The 21963-nt window shown below is 43.8% G+C and overlaps 1 protein-coding gene across 3 annotated transcripts; it reads left to right on the top strand.

The window, feature by feature from the left end:
- Positions 1-382: 382 nt before the first annotated feature.
- dnaja3a (DnaJ heat shock protein family (Hsp40) member A3a) lies at positions 383-20575 on the top strand. 3 transcript variants are annotated; one of them, XR_014620484.1, is made up of 12 exons: positions 383-605; positions 1941-2092; positions 2193-2276; positions 3653-3868; positions 7307-7459; positions 14362-14509; positions 14886-14950; positions 15315-15443; positions 17266-17381; positions 17542-17639; positions 18040-18230; positions 19593-20575. XR_014620484.1 is itself a non-coding variant. In XM_084328882.1 (12 exons), the coding sequence occupies exons 1-11, from the start codon at positions 398-400 to the stop codon at positions 18156-18158; spliced, it is 1488 nt and encodes a 495-aa protein (XP_084185008.1). In that variant the 5' UTR covers positions 383-397; the 3' UTR covers positions 18159-18172; positions 19593-20575. The 3 variants fall into 3 exon arrangements, 2 of the variants coding, with proteins under 2 accessions (XP_084185008.1, XP_084185009.1); XM_084328882.1 differs by having other exon boundaries at positions 18040-18172; XM_084328883.1 differs by lacking the exon at positions 18040-18230.
- Positions 20576-21963: the final 1388 nt, after the last annotated feature.

Genomic DNA, 21963 nt, shown 5'->3' with positions numbered 1-21963 from the left:
TGTGCTACACTCACTCCACCGGGCGGGTGGGGGTTTCTTCATCCAAAGTTCACATGGCACAACAATCCAAACCCGTTCTCTCACGTCGTGCTACAGAGGGTAACAAAACACGCAGGGCCACTGACTAAAACGCAATTGTTCTGCACTTCTGTCTGAATAATGATTAATAAATAATTAAATGTGTTATTATTACTACTATGCAGTTGTATAGAGTTAATAATGGCTGCTGGACATTTAGCTTGTATTTCATTTGCAATTCATACGCCTAATAAAATGTCAACCATGATAATAATAATATCTTGAAACCAAAACGTCTTGAGCATCTGTCTGTGTGACGTCAGCCCCTTGTGTCTCGCGCATGCGCAGTCGTGTCAGAGCCGCGGCCAGTGGAGGAGTGATGATGGCGTCCTCAGCAGCTCTCTGTTCCACACGCTGGATAACAGTGGCGGCGTCCTCTGGGCCCCGCCGGGCCTGTGGGGCTCTTGTCTGTGCTTCTCATCGAGGGACACGCACTGTTTCTACCTTAGTGGAGCGGAAGATATGGCCGGGAGGAGGCAGCGCGGGCAGGCGGCCGGGGAGCGCCGTGACATTGAGAGGGTTGTCAGGTGAGTGGCGCTGAGCGGCGGCCTGTGCTGAGCTAACTGTAGCAACAAGCTACTTACTGCTACATTAGAGAGCAACCCGCCTCAACCCTACAACATCGCAGCTGACCATGGCAACTTGCGACATTAACTCGACCGAGACAATAACATTACACGGTGGAAGGTGATGCCATCTGTTCTGTCGGCCAGCTCTGCTAGCTATAACTTTGTATTAATCACATCATGTCTGTTATGTTGTCATCTATTATGTTTGCTAGCTACCTGATTGTATAGCCACCGTGACAGTAATGTTGGCAGCGCGCCACGGTTTTAAACCAGCATTAATGCATCAGTTATTCTAGAACACGCAAATGGGGGACCCTGATGTATTGATTGAAAACTTTATTAACAGATTGCATAATGGGTACAGTACAGTACAGCAGCTCAATACATACAATTGTTAAGGGGATGCAGACCAGAGAGACTTTCGTCTAGTTTACATCAGGGTCCCCCCTTGTAAACAAGACTAAAGTCTTTCTCTGGTCTGCACCCCCTTAACAATTGTATGTATTGAGCTGTACTGTACTGTACTGTACCCATTCTGCAATCTGTTAATACAATTTTCAATTAATCAATCAATAGACAGTGTAAAATGTGTGTGTGTCCCCTACCCAACCCCCCCCCCCCACCTCCAATGTACAGCCCTCACCCAACCCACCCAACCCCACCCCACCCAACCAACCTCCTCCAATGTACAGTTTCTATGCCAAATGTATATACACTCCTTTTCTGGACACTTTTGTATCACAAACAGTACTGTATTTGCAAATCTGATATGTCATAAATGTATAGATGTAGCAGTACTGTCTATCTGTATGTCATGTATGTCATATGTTATGATGAATTGAAAATGGGGGACCCTGATGTAAACAAGACGAAAGTCTTTCTCTGGTCTGCATCCCCTTAACAATTGTATGTATTGAGCTGTACTGTACTGTACCCATTCTGCAATCTGTTAATAAACTTTTCAATCAATCAATCAATAGATTACAGACGCCAGCTGACTTTGCTTTACGAACCAGTCTTTGACCAAAACTTGCCAAACGATCTTGTCGTTAATTAATGTGGATTATGCAATTGTCTGCAGATTTTCAGCAAATCAGCTGTCCAAACAATGGAAACGAGTCTTATGCATATTAGATGACCATGTGCCTAATAGATAGTGGCAAGGGGATCTAATCAGCTGTCTAGTAAATAACATTAAATCATGATTGACATGTAGTTTTGTTACCTTGTCTGCCAAGTTACTTCAGGACAGGTTACACATCTCCAGTACTTAAAGAAACAGTCTCCATTTAGTTCCAGGTGTCAAATCGCCCCATGGCCCCCATGTCATCGGCACACTGTCCTTCCACACAAGTGCCCCTGCCAGCAACAAGCAGGACCTCTACCAGATCCTGGGGGTTCCCCGCGCAGCCACCCAGAAAGAGATCAAGAAAGCCTACTATCAGGTCTGCTTCTTCCTGCCACACGCAGTGTTTGATGGTCTGTGTTGGTCCTTGGCTGACCACAGTAGCTGACGGCATGTTTGTGTTTGTTGTCCTTCTTCAGATGGCCAAGAAGTACCACCCTGACACCAATAAAGACGACCCTCAGGCCAAAGAGAAATTTGCTCAGCTGGCTGAAGCTTATGAGGTCTGGCCCAGTCTCTCTTCAAAGCTTTCACTGTTGGATTTCCCTTTTACACTGTTTCCCCTAAGCTATTACTTAAAGGGGAACTATCTTATAAATGGGCTTTTTCAGTGTTTAGCATTGTTTCCTAGCTATGTGGACTTATATTAATATGATCTATGTCTCTAATTCTCATATTGGCGCATTCTTCCAATTCTCTCACAATATTCACCCTCACTGAACTGAGTCATCTGAAAATGTGCTGATTTGTGATGTCAGAGAGACTCAGCTGCATGAGACCAGTGGTGCAGTCGCGGTCACACCCGGTTACACGCCGTGTTACCAGATCACTGAGGCAGAAGTACGCGCGATCGCGCACGGATGTGTACTCGCGTGTACGCGCACACAAAAATGCGCTGTATCCATTCGTTGTGACTAGTACCCGGCCACCGTTTTACATAACAAAAAGCGCAGGTAGACTAAGTGTCTGGGTGTTGGCTATCTGAATGCATCTCCCCCTTCATTCTGTGTGACACAGGCAGTGGAGGTGAATACTAATGTGGCTCGAAATTCGTGATGGGGGTCTACCTGCTTATGATATTGAATCAAGCGTCTGTGCTGCGCGCCAGCTTTCCACGAGCACATTCACACAAATAGAGAGCAAGAAGAGCTTGTATGATAGAAAGATTGCACTTGCGTATATGCGCTTGTGTGTGTGTGCGTGTGTGTGTGTATAAATCAGTTATGTGCGCATGCACGTACCCGCGCGTGCGCGTGGCGTGGCGTGTTACCAGTTCCCATATTAGGACTGCACCACTGCATGAGACTCACACACACTCCACACAGTTCCCACCGTGGTTGGAGCCCAGGCTCAAAACGGCTTAAGATCTTGAGGTAGAAAAATGCTGTTTTTGAGGACTTGATTAGAAATACAAAACAATGAGAAAAAAAAATTACAGAGGTGTTTCATAAACTCACAGGAATTGTGTAAAAGTGCCCAAATAGTGAAAGAAATAGTAGAATAGTTCCCCTTTAATATCTAGAAATAATCTTACTTGAAGTCATGCTAAAATAAATTGTATATTATTACTGGTATTTGCCTTATTATGATTCTAGTTCTAGTTTGTCAAGTGTACAAATTAATTTGGACTGCTGAAAATTATTATAATTTAAAAAAATTAAGAATAGTAAAAGAAGGATGACATCTACAGGCTTAATTTGGCAAATGGGAAACACACAGAACTAGTGAGGCACAGAAAGATCCTTCTGTACCTCCTTGTGATCACTAGCCAATTTTCCTCTGTCTTTAATGTGCCTGGCTCATTGAATTCAAGTCCTAACTAAAACCATTAGTGAATGTGGATATGCAACTTGTTTGTCTGTTGTGTCTGACCGTCCAGGTCCTGAGTGACGAGGTGAGGAGGAAGCAGTATGACACCTATGGTTCAACTGCAGGCTTTGATGCAGGCCAGGCCCACGGTGGTGGACAGCAGTACTGGAGCGCCGGACAGGCCAGCAGCGTGGACCCGGAGGAACTCTTCCGCAAGATCTTTGGGGAATTCTCAGGGGGCCGTGGCTTTGGAGACTTCAACGCCATATTTGATCAGCCACAGGAGGTCAGTGGGATACTGCTGCAGACTTGAGACTTTTTTTTAAATATATATATAGATGAAAATTATGACTGGTTCATGATTTACTCCAATAATAATAGGGATGACTATTATTGACTAGTTGATTAATTGTTGGGTGACTTACCAACCATAATGGTAAGTCTGTTAAACTCAATTTAACCTACAGAGTTTTCAGAACAAAGCACTGCATTTCCATTCCAAGTTCAAGTTTCAAGTTTCTTTAATAGTTGTCATACAGAAGTACAGAATACTTTTATACAAAATGCTTCTTACTGTTACGCTCCAGAGACTGTGCTAGACAAGATAAGTATGAAATAAAATAGTATATCATGTAAAATAGAAGTAAAAATAGAGGTCACAGTGTTCAGTATAGACATATGTACAATGTTCGATGCAGAATAGAAGTAACTGAGTTACCATACAATGTACTAATATACAATACTATATAGTGCAGAGCAGAAATGGGATGAGGTACAATTTAGGTACAATTTACAGTAAGGTGTACGAGTTGTAGTGCAAATCCTTTACCAATAAATATAAAGTGTAAAGTGTGTTTATGATCTAAAGTGTGGAGAGTGGGTGCTGCAGTGTGTTTGTTAAGTGAGTGTGTGGGTGTGTGTGCTGTGTGCATTTGATGGTTGTTTCATAGTGTTTATTGTTCGTTGAGCAGCCTGATGGCCTGGGGATAGAAGCTTCTTCTGAGTCTTTCTGTGCTCGCCTTAAGACTCCGGTATCGCTTGCCTGACCGCAGCAGTTCAAAGAGGCAGTTGTTCGGGTGGCTGGAGTCCTTGATGATTCTCTTAGCCTTCCCCCTGCACCGCTTGTTGTAAATGTTCTGGAGGGTGGGAAGCCCCCCTCTAATTGTGCGTTCGGCTGAACGTGTCACTCTTTGTAGTCTGCTACGGTCATGTGCAGTGCTATTCCCAAACCAGGAGGTGATGTTGCCAGTCAGGATGCTCTCTATTGTACATGAGTAGAAGTTCCTAAGGATCTTCTGACTGACTTGGAACTTCCTTAGGCGCCTGAGGAAGTAGAGGCGTTGTCGTGCCTTCTTCACAACACTGTCAATGTGTGTGGTCCATGTCAAGTCCTCGGATATGTGGGCTCTGAGGTACTTGAAACTGTTCACTCTCTCAACCGGTGCCCCGTCGATGCTGAGGGGGCTGTAGTCCTTGACCCCCGACCTCCTGAAGTCCACAATCATCTCTTTTGTTTTGCTGACGTTCAGGGAGAGGCAGTTCTCCTGACACCACTGTGACAGATTCTCTACCTCTTCCAGGTAGGCCCTCTTGTCGTTGGCAGAGATCAGGCCCACCACTACTGTGTCATCAGCAAATTTGATGATTGTGTTGTTGTTCCGCTGTGCCACGCAGTCATGTGTGTACAGGGAGTAGAGGAGGGGGCTCAGAACACAGCCCTGGGGGGCCCCTATGTTGAGCGTGATGGATGAGGAGGTGCACTTTCCTGCTCTTACCACCTGGGGTCTGCCCGTCAGGAAGTCCAAGACCCACTGGCAGAGGTCATAGTTCAAGCCCAGGTCCCTGAGCTTGGCTATGAGTTTGGAGGGGACTATGGTATTGAATGCTGAGCTGTAGTCGATGAACAGCATTCTCACATAGTTCCCCTGCCTCTTGTCCAGGTGTGATGCTGCTGTGTGCAGCACATGGGATATGGCGTCCTCCGTGGACCTGTTGGGGCGGTATGCAAATTGCAGGGGGTCCAGGTTGATGGGGAGGGAGGAACAGATGTAGCCCTTCACTAGCTTCTCAAAGCACTTCATGGCTATGGAGGTGAGAGCTACAGGGCGGTAGTCGTTGAGGCAAGCGGGCGTAGATTTTTTTGGGTACAGGGATGATGGACTTCTTCAGACAGGTGGGGATGACAGCCTGTTCTAAGGACAGGTTAAAGATGTCAGTGAATACCGGGGCCAGTTGGTCGGCACAGACTTTTAGGATGCGGCCGGGGATGCCCTCCGGTCCTGCTGCCTTCCTGATATTCACTTTTTTAAAGGTCCGCCTCACCTCATGCTCTGTTACCCTGAACACGAGAGTTTGGATTTAATATGACCGAAGTTTGAAAAAATAAAACTCCGTCCACACGGTGAACACAGGTGGACAACCGTGTATAACTGCGTACTCACGGCAGAGCTGGAACCCAGCAACCGATACATTTAGTACAATGTAATACAATGCCAAAGCAGTAGGCGGCGATGTTGTTCAGACATGAAGGCCATTTCAACCAATCAGAAAAGACTGAACGCTCACTAAACTTCCTGTTGGGTCGCGATCTGCCATTAATTAACTGAAGAAGAAGAAGTAACGTTACCGATATGAAATGGATGTAAACGTTATTTAACAGATTGCAGAATGGGTACAATACAATACGGCTCAATACAAACAATTGTTAAGGGGATGCAGTCTGGACTGGGTTCCTTATAACAATAACTTGACAACACATGAGTTTAGTTTAGCTGCAGCTACATGTTTACTCTGAGCGTCAACGGACATCAGTCGATCACAACACTCTTCAACACAGACGATACGTTTTGAACAAAAGTTTGTTACAATCATTTTCATATAACGCTACTTGGGACAGCTCTGCTGTAAACACTGGTGTAGTTGGCTCTGCTCTAATCTCTCTACCCCGCGGTCTGCCGTGAACATGGGGAATAATTGCGACAGCTCTGCTGTAAACACTGGGAATAACCTCGGTTGCTATGCCCACACGCAACTGCAAAACCGCACAACTTCACCCTGGCCACCGGTTTCAAAAGACCGCGGTTGCAGTGTAGCAAATCCCCGGTTGTGTGTGGCCGAACAGTGCAACTGCGCACATACAATCACGGTTACATTAAACCCAGCGTTCGTGTGGACGGGGCCTGAGTCTCCATCAGCAGACCCCCCCCCCCCCCATTGCCGTGGCTTGTAGGCTGGTGTTGTTATTCACAGCCTCAAACCTCGCATAGAAGGTATTGAGATCATTTGCTAAGGAGATGTCACTGTTCAGTTTGAGGGAGGTGCCTTTGTAATCTGTCATTGTTCTGAGGCCCTGCCACATACCTCTAGAGTCAGCCTGTTCCTCCTAAACATTTATTTCAACTTGAATTTGGAATTCACTATTTTACGTGTATTAAACTAGAGGAGGAAAAAAACAAGTCTACTCACTTATAGGGTTTCATGATTTTGGCATACCGTACACATTGAAAGACCTGTTCATCAGTTAGTTAGTTCTATATTAGAATAATGAATTCGGCACAAATAACTTGAAATTAAAATTTATTTATTATAAAATAATAAAACTATCAATAAAGCGGTGGAGTATAAATAAAAGTTGTAATAGTTGAGTTCAGCCAAAGTCGTCCAATTATCGTGGTGTATTTTTGTGAAATGTCTATTTCATCTTTGGTCTTCCGTTACCTTCCAGTATATCATGGAGTTGACATTTGCTCAGGCAGCAAAGGGAGTGAACAAGGAGGTGTCCGTCAACATAGAGGCTTCCTGCCAGCGCTGTGATGGAAAGGGCCACGAGCCTGGCACCAAAGTGCAGCACTGTCACTACTGCAATGGCTCTGGCATGGTAAGAATCCTCATACACGCAGCTCCTAAATGCTGAGAAGGTTCATATTTGTGTGCGATATTACTCTGTGTTCCTTCTTTTTGTCCACTTGTCACACCATGCTTCTTGTTATGTCAATACTAACAGTTAGAAGGAAAGTTTTACTGGTACTGTACATTTCTGTACCACGTGTCTGTGATGCACATCACGTCTGTGATGTGAAACTGTTCAAGTGATGTATCGACTAGGGATGGGCAAGAGTATTGTTTTTCGATGTTGAAGTGATGCATGAATTCCTCGAGCGGTGATTGATTCCTTGTTTAGGGAAATATATTTTTAGAATGAATCTTAACACATTCTCTGCCACCACTTTGATCATCCTAAACCATTCTCTGCCAGTACTGTAAGTCTATGGAGATGTTCACCTTCTTTGCAGGGCTATAACTTTTTTAATTGTATTGCTAAATTGACATTACTATGGCCCATTCAACATCGATTAGCTATCGTTCAGGATGTAGGAACGTTTTACTTTTTCATTCACACATTCATACGAAAATACCGTCTAGAGTATAAATATGTTTTTATCGTTTTCTGCAGTATTTCCTAGAACGTGAGATATAGACATAAATGCATATATTAGATTATCAAATGCCGTTTTATACCGATCAACGTTATATTAAAAATGTCAACTGTACATGGTCCTAAACGTTATGACTGATCATCCGCGGGTGAACGGAGGGGGGGGGGGGGGGGGGGGGCGTTGTTTATAATTCTGTGACCGACGTTAAATGATTTATGTAGTATGGGTGATATATAGATCAGAGCAGTTTGTATCGAAAATGATAAAGAAAAACGCTGAAACTCACGTCAGTCTCCTCGTACCGTTGGGCGATGAGAGTGGAGCAAACAGATCCCAGTTATGTGATGTGGATCGATGCGATCCAGTTCCGGTTTGTATTAGAGTTGTTCCGATACCGATACCAGTATCGGAAAAGCCGCCGATACTGGCTAAAATGCTGGTATCGGTATCGGCGAGTACCCTCTAATGCTGCGCTCCGATACCATATGACGTAATTTATCAACAACACTGTGGTCTGTTGAGTAAGCATTATAAAACAAACGGGTGCTTAATCGATTAAAGTGTCAATGCCATTTGTCATTTTAACAGCAGATACTTTCTTAAATGTCATCGTCCCGACAGAGCGGTGTTGACGGGGAGCTCATGGGTTCGCTTGGTGGCTGGTGTTATTAGCATTGAACAGCTAACCGAAAGCTAGCTTTAACATTACCTTAGCTAAAGTTGGGGCTATTCATATAATCCAGCAATAATGGCTGCAGACCTGCAAGCAAAGTACAGCAAGTTGGCAAAGGAGTATTCGTTAAATCACAATGTCACCAGTAACGTTACAGTCTTTTCATATACCGGCAGCTCATGCTATGCTAACTTAGCTCACGTTGACGTCGTCATTGAGACCACCTCGCGTACACAATTAATGACATGTTGCGGACAGCCATATCGGTGACAATGTTTAGCTTTTAGTGCCAAATGATAAGAGTCTGAGGCGGAGTCTCAAAAGAGAATGTTGAATATTTATTGTGCAAAAATCACAACAGATCCGACTGCTACTGAAACGGAGCCTTGTACACAGACTGAGTAGGGTATATCTGCAGAGCCAGTGGGTAGCGAGTGCAGCAACGTATAATGTCCGTGTGGATCATTGGAGTAGGGTATATCTGCAGTGCTGAAGCCTCATACTCATTGATTAATGATACTAATACAAATCTATACAATCACCTGTTGTTGAATAAATACCATTACTTTCTAGTTATTACTAAAAAACAGTATATATAAAACAGTATTTGTTAAAAAAAAAAAAAAAATTATATTTATAAAAGATTTATATAATATCGTTTTTTTTTTTTTTTTTTTTTTTTTTATGTATGCACTGGTATCGGATACGTATCGGTATCGGCCGATACCCAAAGCTTAGGTATCGGAATCGGATCGGAAAGGAAAAAATGGTATCGGAACATCTCTGAATGAATGAATGAATGAAAACTTTATTTAACAGATTGCAGAATGGGTACAATACAGTACGGCTCAATACATACAATTGTTAAGGGAATGCAGACCTGAGAAAGACGTTTGTCTTGTTTCCATCAGGGTCCCCCATTTTCAATTCATATAGACATATATGACATACATGACATACAGATAGTCAGTACTGCTACATCTATACATTTATGACATACCAGATTTGCAAATACAGTACTGTTTGTGATACAGAAGGAGTCAAGAAAAGGGAGTATATACATTTGACGTAGAAACTGTACATTGGAGGAGGTTGGGTGGGGGGGGTTGGGTACATTGGGATATTGACAACCATACTGGGTAATTTACATTGGAGGTGGTTGGGGGGGGGGGGGCGGGGGGCACACTGTATAAACAAGTAACACTGTACATTGAGGGGGGGGGGGAGGAGACACTGTACAAACAAACACAATTGTACATTGAACTATTGACAAAACCATACTAGGTAAATGACTGTACATTGGAGGGGGTTGGGTTAGGATATTTACAGGGGCCAGTGTTGAATTGCAGTCTCCCGTAGGTGTCCCTTGAGAGAGGTTTTGAAAGTGGGTAGTGATCCACATTCCTTTACAGCTTTGGGTAGGGCGTTCCACATTGATGTGGCATAATTGCGAAACGTGTTTAGTCCCTTATTTGAGCCGAATCTGGGTTTAACATGATTTGTGGAGCTCCCTCTGGTGTTGTGATCGTGGTATTCACTGACCTTTGGGAAGTATTTTGACATGTACATGGGTACCTTGGTCGTGTAGTGTATCTTGTAGACCAGGCCCATTGCAAGTTGTTGTACTCTGTCGTCTACTCTAAGCCATCCTAGGTTGTCGAAGTGAATTGAATTGAATAGTTTATTGGTTTAGAATGGAAAAATCACACATATACATTGGATCACAATATGAAAACAGGTATACATTTTCTCCATTTACCAATAGGATTTCATAAAAAACACAATAAAGCCATAGGCTTGTTTCCATTGTGGTCCTTCATCATTGGTGTCAGTGGATTTATGTACTGGTGTGTGGACGTGGGTGTTTGTAGTGTCTGTATGTCAGGATGTGTGGTATAAAAACAAAAAAATACATACAATAATATTCCATTTTATAGACAATAAAAGAATAAAAAAGGAACAACACATATTAAAACCCTTTTTTCACTACTCCCAGCTTCTGCTACTTATGATCCACCTCTTTATAGCTAATTTAAAAGTGGAGAAGGGGCTTATGGTCTTCAACTCCATTGGTAGGCTATTCCATTGTACTGCTGCTGAATATAGGAATGCGTTTTGGCCAATTTTCCTATTGCATCTCACTGGGACGATGTCTGTAGGGCTCCCCCTGGTGGCGTGTCCGTGTACATCCCTTACCATGGGCAGGGGATGGGTGGGTTCTAGGAGTAAGGTCAAGCAGTAGTCTGACCAGTTTGTTTTGAGATGTTTGTAATTTTGTTTTTAGCGCCTTTGAGGTGCTTTGGTACCATGAGGTGCAAGCATAGTCGTAGTACCCCTGAATGAGTGCTCCTGCCAGAGTCTTCAGGGTGTTCTTGTTTACCAGAGAGGAGATCCGGTACAAGAATCGAGTTCGTTGGTTGACTTTTTTTATTACATTGGATGCCATTTTGTCACAGGAGAGATTAGCCTCTAGGATGGAACCCAGGTAGGTAATTTCATCTTTCCTTGTGACAATATTGTCACCCACTGTAACTGAGAAGCCGTCGGTCTTGCTGAGTTTGTTATTTGAACCGAAGAGAATGGACTCTGTTTTGCCCATGTGTAATGATAGTTTGTTATCAGCGAGCCATATGCAGATTCTGCCTAGTTCCGAGCTGAGGGTTTTTTCAACCTGTAACTTGTTCTTGTCAGAGACCAGCAGGGCTGAGTCGTCCGCAAACAGGAACAAGTTGCAGTCACAAGCTGACGACATGTCATTTGCATAAATTAGGAACAGTAGCGGTCCTAGTATGCTTCCTTGTGGAACACCACAGCTCACTGTGAGGGGGGGGGATAGGGTACCGTTTACCTCCACCATCTGTTCCCTCCCCTCAAGGTAGGATTGCATCCAGCTCACTGATAGACTATCAAAACCAATTGCTTTTAGCTTGTCAATCAGAATGGAGTGATTGACCGTGTCAAAGGCCTTTTGTAGGTCCAGCATGACCATGCCGCAGTATTTGCCTGCGTCCACCTCTTGTTTGATGTGGTCATTCAAATAGAGAAGGCATGTGTCAGTGGAGTGGGATGTTCTGAAGCCAGATTGGAATTCGTAGATTAGATTTTTTTCCGCTAGGTACTTTTCGACCTGTTCGTAGACTATTTTTTCCATGACTTTCGAGATGGAGGTGAGAATAGAAACAGGGCGGTAGTTGCCTGGGTCTAATTTGCTGCCCTTTTTGTGCAGAGGGGTCACCCTCGCAATTTTGAAGTCCTTGGGGACGTGTCCCTGTTTTATGGAGAGGTTTATTATGTGTGTGATGATTGGTGTGATGGCGGCTGCTGAGTCTCTGAGGAATTTGGAGGGGATGTTGTCATGGCCAGTGGCCTTGTTAGGTTGGAGGGCGCTCAGTTTATTGAGTACCTCATCTGTTGTTACCATTTCCAGCTTGAAGTCGTCCTTGCGGACCCCTAGGTTTTTGTAGTAAGCTACTATGTGTTCTACCCCATAAAGCCCTGAGTGGGAGGGTAGTTTGTTTACCAGTGTTGTGGCTATGTTTGTGAAGAAAATGTTTAAGTAATTGGCTACATCCAGCTTGTCTGTGATGAGCGTGTTGTCAGTTTTTATGTTTATGTTTGAGAATCTGGTTTTAAGTTTTTTACTGCATCCTAGTTTGTATAATACTAATATATGCCCAAATCATGTGGATTATTGAGTTATGGCAACGGATCCATATCCACGGTGTGTGTATTGAGTCCCGCGACGATAAACGAGTGGCCGGACGGAATAGGCAGACGCACCGGGATCACAAGAGATCCACTTCCGGTTGCAACTCGCCGATCAGCCACCAGGTGGCAGTATTGAAGCATTGCAGAGTTGTGATGGCTCCCGCAGCATATGACAAGGCTCCGTGAGTGAAATATGAATACCATGACGAAAATATGAAATATGAACTTGAAACACGACGTACGCCGTTATTGGCAGAATTCGCATGAACTTGAAACCCGTCGTACGACGTGATTGGCGGGAAAAGTGTTAAGCCAGAGCCATATTTTCAGAAAATTCACCTAAAAGTACATACCAGTAAATGGAAGATTTCTACACTTCTACAAGGTCCATTTGCATGTTCTTGGTATCTAGGGACATCTATGGAACTCAGGGGATGTATTATCAGTGTCAGAAATATTGTGTCTGTTACTAGGCTTGAGTAAATTGTAATGAACCAAAGGAGAATATAAATTATTATAATTTTTATATATTCCACACCTTCTTCAGATCAAGTGTAGAAAAAATCTAAGCAAATTAATAAAGGGCAGATGATTTACAGGGGTTTTTGTAGATGCAGTACTGAATTTTGTCATCCGGACACGGACACATGCAATTTGAAATATGAATATAGAATATCAGGCCTATAAATTACCTTATTATGGCTATGTCATACATCTATGGATCGGGCCAAATCTCCTCTTTCCAATGGCAGAGTTCAATCTGGATTTAGTACCACCAGGTGCCCGTTTCAGGGCAGCAAAGACCGTGAATGAAATCTACTGTAAGTACAGTTACACGATTTTTTCTAGACGTTCACAGAAAGGCAAAGAAACAAACTACATTGTATTTTATGGCAATAATGTTCAGGCTTGTTCGACCCCGTGAGATATAATCATGAAAATAACGTCAGAATTGTTCGCAAAGAATATTTTCAACAGCTTTGACAGGCTGGCGTGAGCTGGGTAGTGTAGTTTTATTACATTTTCATCAAAAGCCCTGGGTCTCCTCTCTCTTAGAACTACAAATATGAATGACGGCGTCATTTCCTCGCATCTAATTAAACAAATGTAGTGCTGAAAATATACACATTGACTGCTGTTTTGATAGGGTTAGGGTCTTTACTCTTGGCTACATTTGAAAAAGAAACGCAACATTAATTAATACGGACTGTATTGATCTGTTTATGCCGTGATATTAATTTCGGCCCAGTACCGTGCCCGTCGGGCTTAAGGGGTTAAAGAGCATGACAGCAGCAATAACAATGCATGGCAATATTAGATTAGATTCAAATTTATTGTCATTATACAGCACAAGTAGAAAGTACAGTACAATGAAAATAAGTTTGCCATCCAACCAGAGTGCAAATGTATCGGTAAAGTGCAATAGTAATATACAATGTACAGGAGATTAAACTGGGTATAAAATATATAAATTAGTACTACTGAGTATAGTGCTAATCGGATGTATGTACAGAGTTGTAGTATATGTACAGTACAGTGATACAGGTATAAAGACACTATGGTAGTAGTCATACTGGCCATCAGCATAACTAGTAAGGGATATGTACAGATATAAATATAGAATCTACAGATATGTAAAAAGGATTATATGCAGGTATGTACAGATAGATGTGTGGGCAATTATATGTATATATATACGGTAAGAATAAATATATATACACGGTATATACAGCACTATTGTACATGCTATCATACAGAGTTATATGGGTAGCCTATAGTATGAGGTAGTTATGATTATTACTATGGTTACAGTGTAGGGTAGTACACAGATATACCCAATGCTTAATGCTTGCTCATAACGGCAGGTAATCAAGGAGTCTGTTACTCACACTCACCCCTACCCTAGTATTGACCACCAAATGTTGATTTCCTTGTGCCTTCTCTGTACTTGTGGTTCTGCAGGAGACGGTGAACACGGGACCGTTTGTGATGCGCTCCACGTGTCGTCGCTGTGGGGGCAAAGGCACGGTGATCGCCACCCCCTGTAACTCCTGCCGCGGCTCAGGACAGACCAAACAGAGGAGGGCCGTCACGGTGCCGGTGCCTGCAGGTCAGAATACTCAAGATAATCTTCGGTTCACAATTGCTGAGATTAATTAGTCGGGAAGGGGTCAGGATTTATAATATATATATACCGGTATATCACTACCCCAGCCCCCTTGTATGATGTTCAGAGTTGTGTATTTGTTTTTGTTGAGATTTTGAGATAAATTGTTTTGTACTCTATTGACTTACCGGTACTAATAAATTGCTAACAAGGCTAATGCCAATTAAAAAAATATATATATAATAATTGAGACGTTTTTTTTTATGTTAGTGGAAGGGGCATGGTTAAGAATCAATACAAAAGGCTTCACAAAACCCAGGGCCTTCTCCTTTAAATGTACATTGTGCACATCAACTTGTAACTACTCTTTTTCTTCCAGGAGTGGAGGATGGTCAAACAGTCAGGATGCCTGTGGGCAAGAAGGAGGTCTTCATCACGTTCAGGGTGAGTGTCTCAACATGCACCACACACTGGACCCAGGCCAGACTGGAACCACATAATAGGATTGTTGTGTGTAGGACTGGACACGTGAGCGACACTGATCTGTCTGAGCTCTAGATTTGGAATAAACTGGTAGTCTGTGTTGCAAGAGGGAAGAGGTTGTCTGGTATACAGGGCTTCCTAAACTAACCCTAACTAGGGCTCCTCCTGGTAGGACCCAGGCTCATTAAAATATAGCAGTACTCGTATTCTGTGAGGACTGAAAAGAACGGGCCCAGTACCGATAGTTCAAGAAATGCTGGCACTGTGTGTATTATATAGCATCTGTGATTTGTGACTGATCTGTGATCTGTGGTCTGTTGTCCAGGTCCAGAAGAGTCCTGTGTTCAGAAGGGAGGGGGCAGACCTCCACTCTGACCTGCTCATCTCCGTGGCCCAGGCCATTCTGGGGGGCACAGCCAGAGCACAGGGCCTCTACGAGACACTCAACCTAGCAGTGAGTACACAGATACACCGTAATGTATAGAGCTGCTGCATACTGGAATTGTATACCTGTGAAGATAATGATGATCAGCAACAAATGTACTTTTAAGAAAAAGCTGAAAAATGCTGTTATGAATAATGAAATACAGTTGAATTACTGATTTATTTAGTTAGTATTGTTAGTTTAGTTAATTAGTTGTATTTGTGGCTGGAGCCTTTGTGTGTTTTTTTTGTGAGATTTTGAAGAGATTGAGAATGTACTTAGGCTAAAGTGTTATGTTTTTTTTATTTTTTATTACTGTAATGTACTGTAATGTTGTAATGTGTTCGGACCCCAGGAAGAATAGTCTTTCACCCATGGGTGTAGACTAATGGGGATCCAGATAATAAACAAATAAACAAATACACTCCCTTGCATGCACACACACACACACACACACACACACACACACCATACATATAAGGGGGCTTTCACGCTAGCCATTCGGGGTCGAATCAGAGCACGATCGCACCAAAATAGGGTGTGATCGTCCCTGATGAGAACGCTCCCCCCGTCCCCGGGGACGCTGATTCGCTCCAAACCTGGACAGCTGGAATAGGTGGTTTCGGGTGCGCGCCAGTGTCCCAGACGAGGGAGCGGGGGGCGTGGTGTGCAAGCTTACTGTAATGCTTTCATGCTTGCTTGAATTTTGGGCAGATAAAAACATACAGCAACAACTGGACAATACCCACAAAAACGATATTTATGGGCAATTCGGCAAGTTCAGACCTCAACCAAACAAGCATGTTGAGCCTCAAGGCTCAGTGGATGAACACTTCGAGATGAAGCCACGTTACAAGCACAAGACTTCCCTGGCTCGCATTAGGCCTGGCAATTTTTTTTGCCATTGCTATATCTATACATTGGTTTCTTGTTTGAATGCATTTATTTCTATAGACCAGTGACATGCAATATAATTGACGCAAGCAATGGGCTAATGTTAGCTGCTAAGTTATCCCATAAGTAGGCTAAACTAACTAGCGTTAGCCGCTAACCCAGGAAACGCTCAAAGCGGACTCCACACCAGTTCCATTCGTGAAGAAAGGGGGTGGGTTATATTGACGAGGCTTGACAACAGAGGTTCAAATATAACTTCATATTTATTGGTTATTTGTTTCTTTATATCAGCATCCAGTTTCCATCACTGTGTGTTAAACTCTTCCTGTGTTTACATTCGAGTGTGACATCATCGCCTACGGCAGCTTACACACTCAAAACGCAAACCGGAAACAAAACCCGGAGCGCACCAAGACTGCAGTGTGTACGCAAACTAGAGGGGGGAGAGGAAGGGGGGAAGTTCGCACCCAAGGACGGAGCGAGGACGGAGCGGAGCACCCGCTCCTAATGAGAAAGCCCCCTCATACACACGGTGGGCTGGTAGCAGTGCAGCATCAGCTTATGCCTCACAGGGCGACGATGGTTCAGGAGGTAGAGCGGTCGCCTGGTAATCTGAAAGGTTCCCGGTTCGATTCCGGCTCCTCCCAGCAGCGTGTTGAAGTGTCCTTGAGCAAGACACTTAACCCCTAACTGCTCTTGATGAACAGGTCGGCACCCTGCCGTCGGTGTGTGTGAGTGAATGGGTGAAAGTGAGGAATGAGTTGTAAAGCGCTTTGGATAAAAGCGCTATAAAAATGCATCAGTAAAAAAAAAAAAAAAAAGAAAAAAAAGCTGCAGAGCTGGTCGGAGCTTTAAGTGCCTTGCTCAAGAGCACACAATGGGGCGTCTACACACACAAACGCACAAAGTATATGAAGACACAGGGCGGTAACTGGGTTGTGGCTGGTGTTCTCTACAGATTCCTGCTGGGATCCAGACCAACCAGAGGATCTGTATCTCCGGGAAGGGCATCGCCCGCGTCACCGGTTACGGCTTCGGGGACCATTACGTTCACGTCAAGATCAGAGTCCCCAAGTAAGACACGCCGTACCTTGCGCTGTTTGGAATGACTTGATCTTCTTGAGCTGTATCTTTAATTGGAGCTAAAGTTTCTTTTGTGTGTGTGTGCACGTTCCAGGCTCTTGTAGATCATCTTGGTCTTAATATTCATGTCCCCTTCCTGGTTCTTCTGCAGGACGCTGACGGACAGACAGAGATCTCTGCTGATGAGCTACGCTGAGGACGAGGCGGACGTGGAGGGGACAGTCAACGGTGTCACCACCACCACTACAGGTATGGTGATGCTTGATCACTTGCTCTCATTTTCCTCTATTCCCCCTATTAGGGCTGACCTCAAAATTCTTAGGCGACAAATTAGTTACTAGGATTTTCTTGAATAATTGAAGTCATTGCATTGCCATAATTTGTAAACATTTTATTTCCTATCTCAGTTCAATCATTCAAAAGGTCCAAAGCGTATTTCTAAATATGATTGTGATGTTAGAGATGCTTATAATTGTCTGAATTTTCAGAGTTAGGATCAACTAGTTGATTGATGGACGAGGAGCCTATCTCTTGTTTTACTGACAATTTGTTTAAAATGGGGGTTACTGTGTAAGGGGTGTGAGTCTAGTATACTGCTGTCCTGCATTTAGTGGATAATTGGGCTGATGCAGTGCTGGTCTGTGTCCAGGTGGGGGCAGCAGCCCTAAGCAGTCTGAGGCAGGGCAGAGCAGGCAGGAGGAGGAGAGACGGAGCAAACAGGAGGAGGGCTTCTTCTCCAAGTTAAAGACATTGTTTAGCTCCTCCTGACAGCCACAAACCAGGTAGTGGAGCTTACAGTCTTCCACTTCTGCACATTTAGTTTCCAGATAACTTCCAATGGTAAGTTTAGGATTCTTTTCAACCATGCTGCAACAATTCATACTGGATACCTGCAGGACTGGCTAGATAGCCACACAACTAATGCAAGGTCCACACACTCCAGTCTGTACAAGCCCTGAAATCAATAATGAAACCTACTCCACAGTGCACAATTTACCAAAGTAAATTTCAGCGTTTTATTTTGGGGCTTGTACAGACATGTACAAGATATGCATCGGTTTTATGGCTAACTAGCCGCAGCTGTGGTTATCCAGTATGAAGAACTATATGGATTGTGATGAGAAATAACGCTACCGATTGACGATGGCATTGATAAGTACAGTAACAGGGCTGGGGTAAGCAAATTCTGAACTCTCCTTTTTTAAGTGTTCAGTGATACACAATCTGATCCAATGGCACATTTACTGGTTTGTGGCAGTCTTATGTAATGGATAATAGATCAGCGGTTCTCAAACTACAGGTTGCGACCCAAAGTGGGGTCGCGGGTAGGGTAGGTGACAGTGCATTGGCAAAGAAAACTCTGATTGAGTTTTCCACCTGGCAGCTGTGTGTATTTGCCATGTCTCGCCAGGCCGACACACCGTGTTCCAATACACATCTCACTACATCCTGCGTGGAGGGGGGTCTGGTCTTTTGTGTGTAGCCTGGACTCAATGGATAGGCTTGTTGTCAGAAGCGGTGCCGGTTGGCCGCGGTGAAATGGGCTCTGTGCATAACCAGCTGCTGTACCACACTGAAGTGAGGTGGCTATCTTGAGGCAGAGTAATAAATCGCCTTTTTTAACTCTGAGAAGAAGCACGGATTTCCGTTGCAGACAAAAACAACCCAGAAATTAGCTGGATTAAGACTCCGTTAGTGGCACTCCAGGATAATCAGATGAGATTTTGGGGTATTTAATCTGCTTGATGGCTTTTTGTAGGAACAGAATGTTGCAAAAAAATATTTGAAGCCCATCATCTGTAGCCACTAGAAGGGCTTATTGAACAATTTCGGAGAGAGAGCGCGGACAATTTGGACAACTGGATCAAAGATCTGTTCATTGTGCATGATGCAACACTGCCTGAGCAGGAAGCCTCAATGATCTTTTGTGTGACGAGCTACTGAGAAAGTCAAGTTCACTGGACACTCAGGCCCTCGCAAAGTTCTGGATATCAGTTTGGAATGAGTACCGTGTTGTGTAATGCTGCACTGAGAAAGCTTGTCCCTTCGCATCAACATACCTCTGTGAGGCTGGATTTTCAGATGCATATAGATGCATGACATGCATAGTAGTATTTAGGCAGATGTGTTTGTTTGTCTGGGATGCTTTGCTCTGCTTGAAAAGGCTTCTTATCACTGCAACTACTTTCCTCTCTCCTCCAGGTAAAAGATCCACTGGGACCTGAGAGGCTCCATCAGAGGCAGTGGACACAGCAAGTGGAGAAAAGTACAGGAGGTGAAGGAGCGTTGGATGTTGGCTGAGGCATAAAATGGCTGTGGACTGATCAACACAGATCAACCTTCCTTGCGTTGTGATCATTCACGCATGGTGAATAACGGACTTAAACAGTACCTGCCTGAGTGAATCCACATGAACGAGGCCCTCCCCACTGCAGTAATGAATCTGTAATTCGTATGTCCTGTCAAATAACCATCGTTGTCGTATTGACGGCTGAGAGCAGTCTTTTACAAAGTGTACGGGTGATGTCCCACTGCTGCCAGGGACTATGCCTAAAGCCTTTGATAATACCAGAGAAAATAAATACTTTTACCGACGAGTAAAATAAAAGGCAATAAAACATCTTATTTTGGATTAAACAATCCAATGGAGAAATGTTATTCACCTGTTTATTTTCTTTTTGTATGCCTCATTGACTATTATTCACATGGTGGCCATTTTGCTCTTATGTCATGCTCTCAAGTTCCTTTCCACCCTGTTCCCACCTGCCACACCCGTACTACTGTTAGAACAACCTGTGGTTCAGAGAACGCAGTTACAAGGTTGAATGCTGTCCGGCTGAGAGTTTCACTTTTGAGTTCTAGCGGCTGAGCAGGTGGGAGGGTAGTGTGTTGCTCCTCTCCAGTAGACGACTGCTACCCCTGCCCCCCCGCCCCCCCCCCCAGCACACCAGGTCAGATACACCAGGTCTTTCCCATACCGTGAAGTCATGGAGCCCTGCCCCTCTCCAGCCTTTCTCCATAGAAGAGAATTGACTCCCAAGTGAAATGACTTTCGGTTGACTTTGTATTGCCTCAGCATTACATTTGTAAATATGCCGCTGTTGATAATGCAATTGTACCATTGTGTCACATAGTAGAGCAATTGCATACTATATACTGTACATCTATAATAAAGCTATGGTCTAAATTAATGTGTTATCTTGTACTGTATAAATGCTTATCTGGATAGAACTGGCATCAGAATAAAGTTTATTGCACCTCCAAGAAATTATGTAGATTGGGGAAAAAAGCAATACCTTGTTTTATAGGAACTGCTACCTTATCATTTCATTGAGCTGTAATTTAACACAACACAAAGATTCAATGTCCCCGATGACATCACTGGTGGCCATATTCAAAGCATGAGTATGGCATCAGGCATAGGTTCCTCCAGGGCTGTCCTCAGCCCCCTGCTGTATTCGCTGTACACACATGACTGTGGCCAGGTTCAGCTCCAACTCCATAGTGAAGTTTGCGGAAGACACGTGGTGGTGGGTCTGATCTCTAACAATGACGAGAAGGCCTACCGGGAGGAGGTTGATGTAATTTGTTTGTAATTTGTTCCTAATTTATGCAAATTACATGTCGTCAGCTTGTGACTGCAACTTGTTCCTGTTTGTGGACGACTCAGCCCTGCTGGTCTCTGACAAGAACAAGTTACAGGTTGAAAAAACCCTCAGCTCAGAACTAGGCAAAATCTGCATATACAAACTATCATTACACATGGGCAAAACAGAGTCCATTCTCTTCAGTTCAAATAACAAACTCAGCAAGACCGACGGCTTCTCAGTTACAGTGGGTGACAATATTGTCACAAGGAAAGAAGATATTACCTACCTGGGTTCCATCCTAGAGGCAAATCTTTTCTGTGACAAAATGGCATCCAATGTAATAAAAAAAAGTCAACCAACGAACTATTCTTGTACCGGATCTCCTCACTGGTAAACAAGAATACCCTGAAGACTCTGGCAGGAGCACTCATTCAAGGGTACTACGACTATGCTTGCACCTCATGGTACCAAAGCACCTCAAAGGCGCTAAAAACAAAATTACAAACATCTCAAAACAAACTGGTCAGACTACTGCTTGACCTTACTCCTAGAACCCACCTCACCCCTGCCCACTTTGACAACCTAGGATGGCTTAGAGTAGACGACAGAGTACAGCAACTTGCAATGGGCCTGGTCTACAAGATACACTACACGACCAAGGTACCCATGTACATGTCAAAATACTTCCCAAAGGTCAGTGAATACCACGATCACAACACCAGAGGGAGCTCCACAAATCATGTTAAACCCAGATTCGGCTCAAACAAGGGACTAAACACGTTTCGCAATTATGCCACATCAATGTGGAACGCCCTACCAAAAGCTGTAAAGGAATGTGAATCACTACCCACTTTCAAAAACACCTACGGGAGACTTCAATTCTAAACTGGCCCCTGTAAATGTCCTAACAACCCCCTCCAATGTACAGTAAATTACCAAGTATGGTCTTGTCAATATTCCAATGTACAGTTTTGTTTGTACAG

Source organism: Notolepis coatsorum (genome assembly GCF_963971535.1).
Source record: "Notolepis coatsorum genome assembly, chromosome: 14".
NCBI classification, from domain to species: Eukaryota; Metazoa; Chordata; class Actinopteri; order Aulopiformes; family Paralepididae; genus Notolepis; species Notolepis coatsorum.
The sequence above is the reverse complement of the archived record's forward strand: the minus strand, read 5'-3'. Positions and strand labels throughout refer to the sequence as shown.

Excerpts from the sequence above, each read along its gene's own strand:
- dnaja3a (XM_084328882.1), top strand. The coding sequence starts at position 398 with ATGATGGCGTCCTCAGCAGCTCTCTGTTCCACACGCTGGATAACAGTG. Across the intron at positions 14,510-14,885 it reads CACGGTGCCGGTGCCTGCAG|GAGTGGAGGATGGTCAAACA; the intron begins GTCAGAATACTC and ends TTTTTCTTCCAG. Across the intron at positions 14,951-15,314 it reads AGGTCTTCATCACGTTCAGG|GTCCAGAAGAGTCCTGTGTT; the intron begins GTGAGTGTCTCA and ends TCTGTTGTCCAG.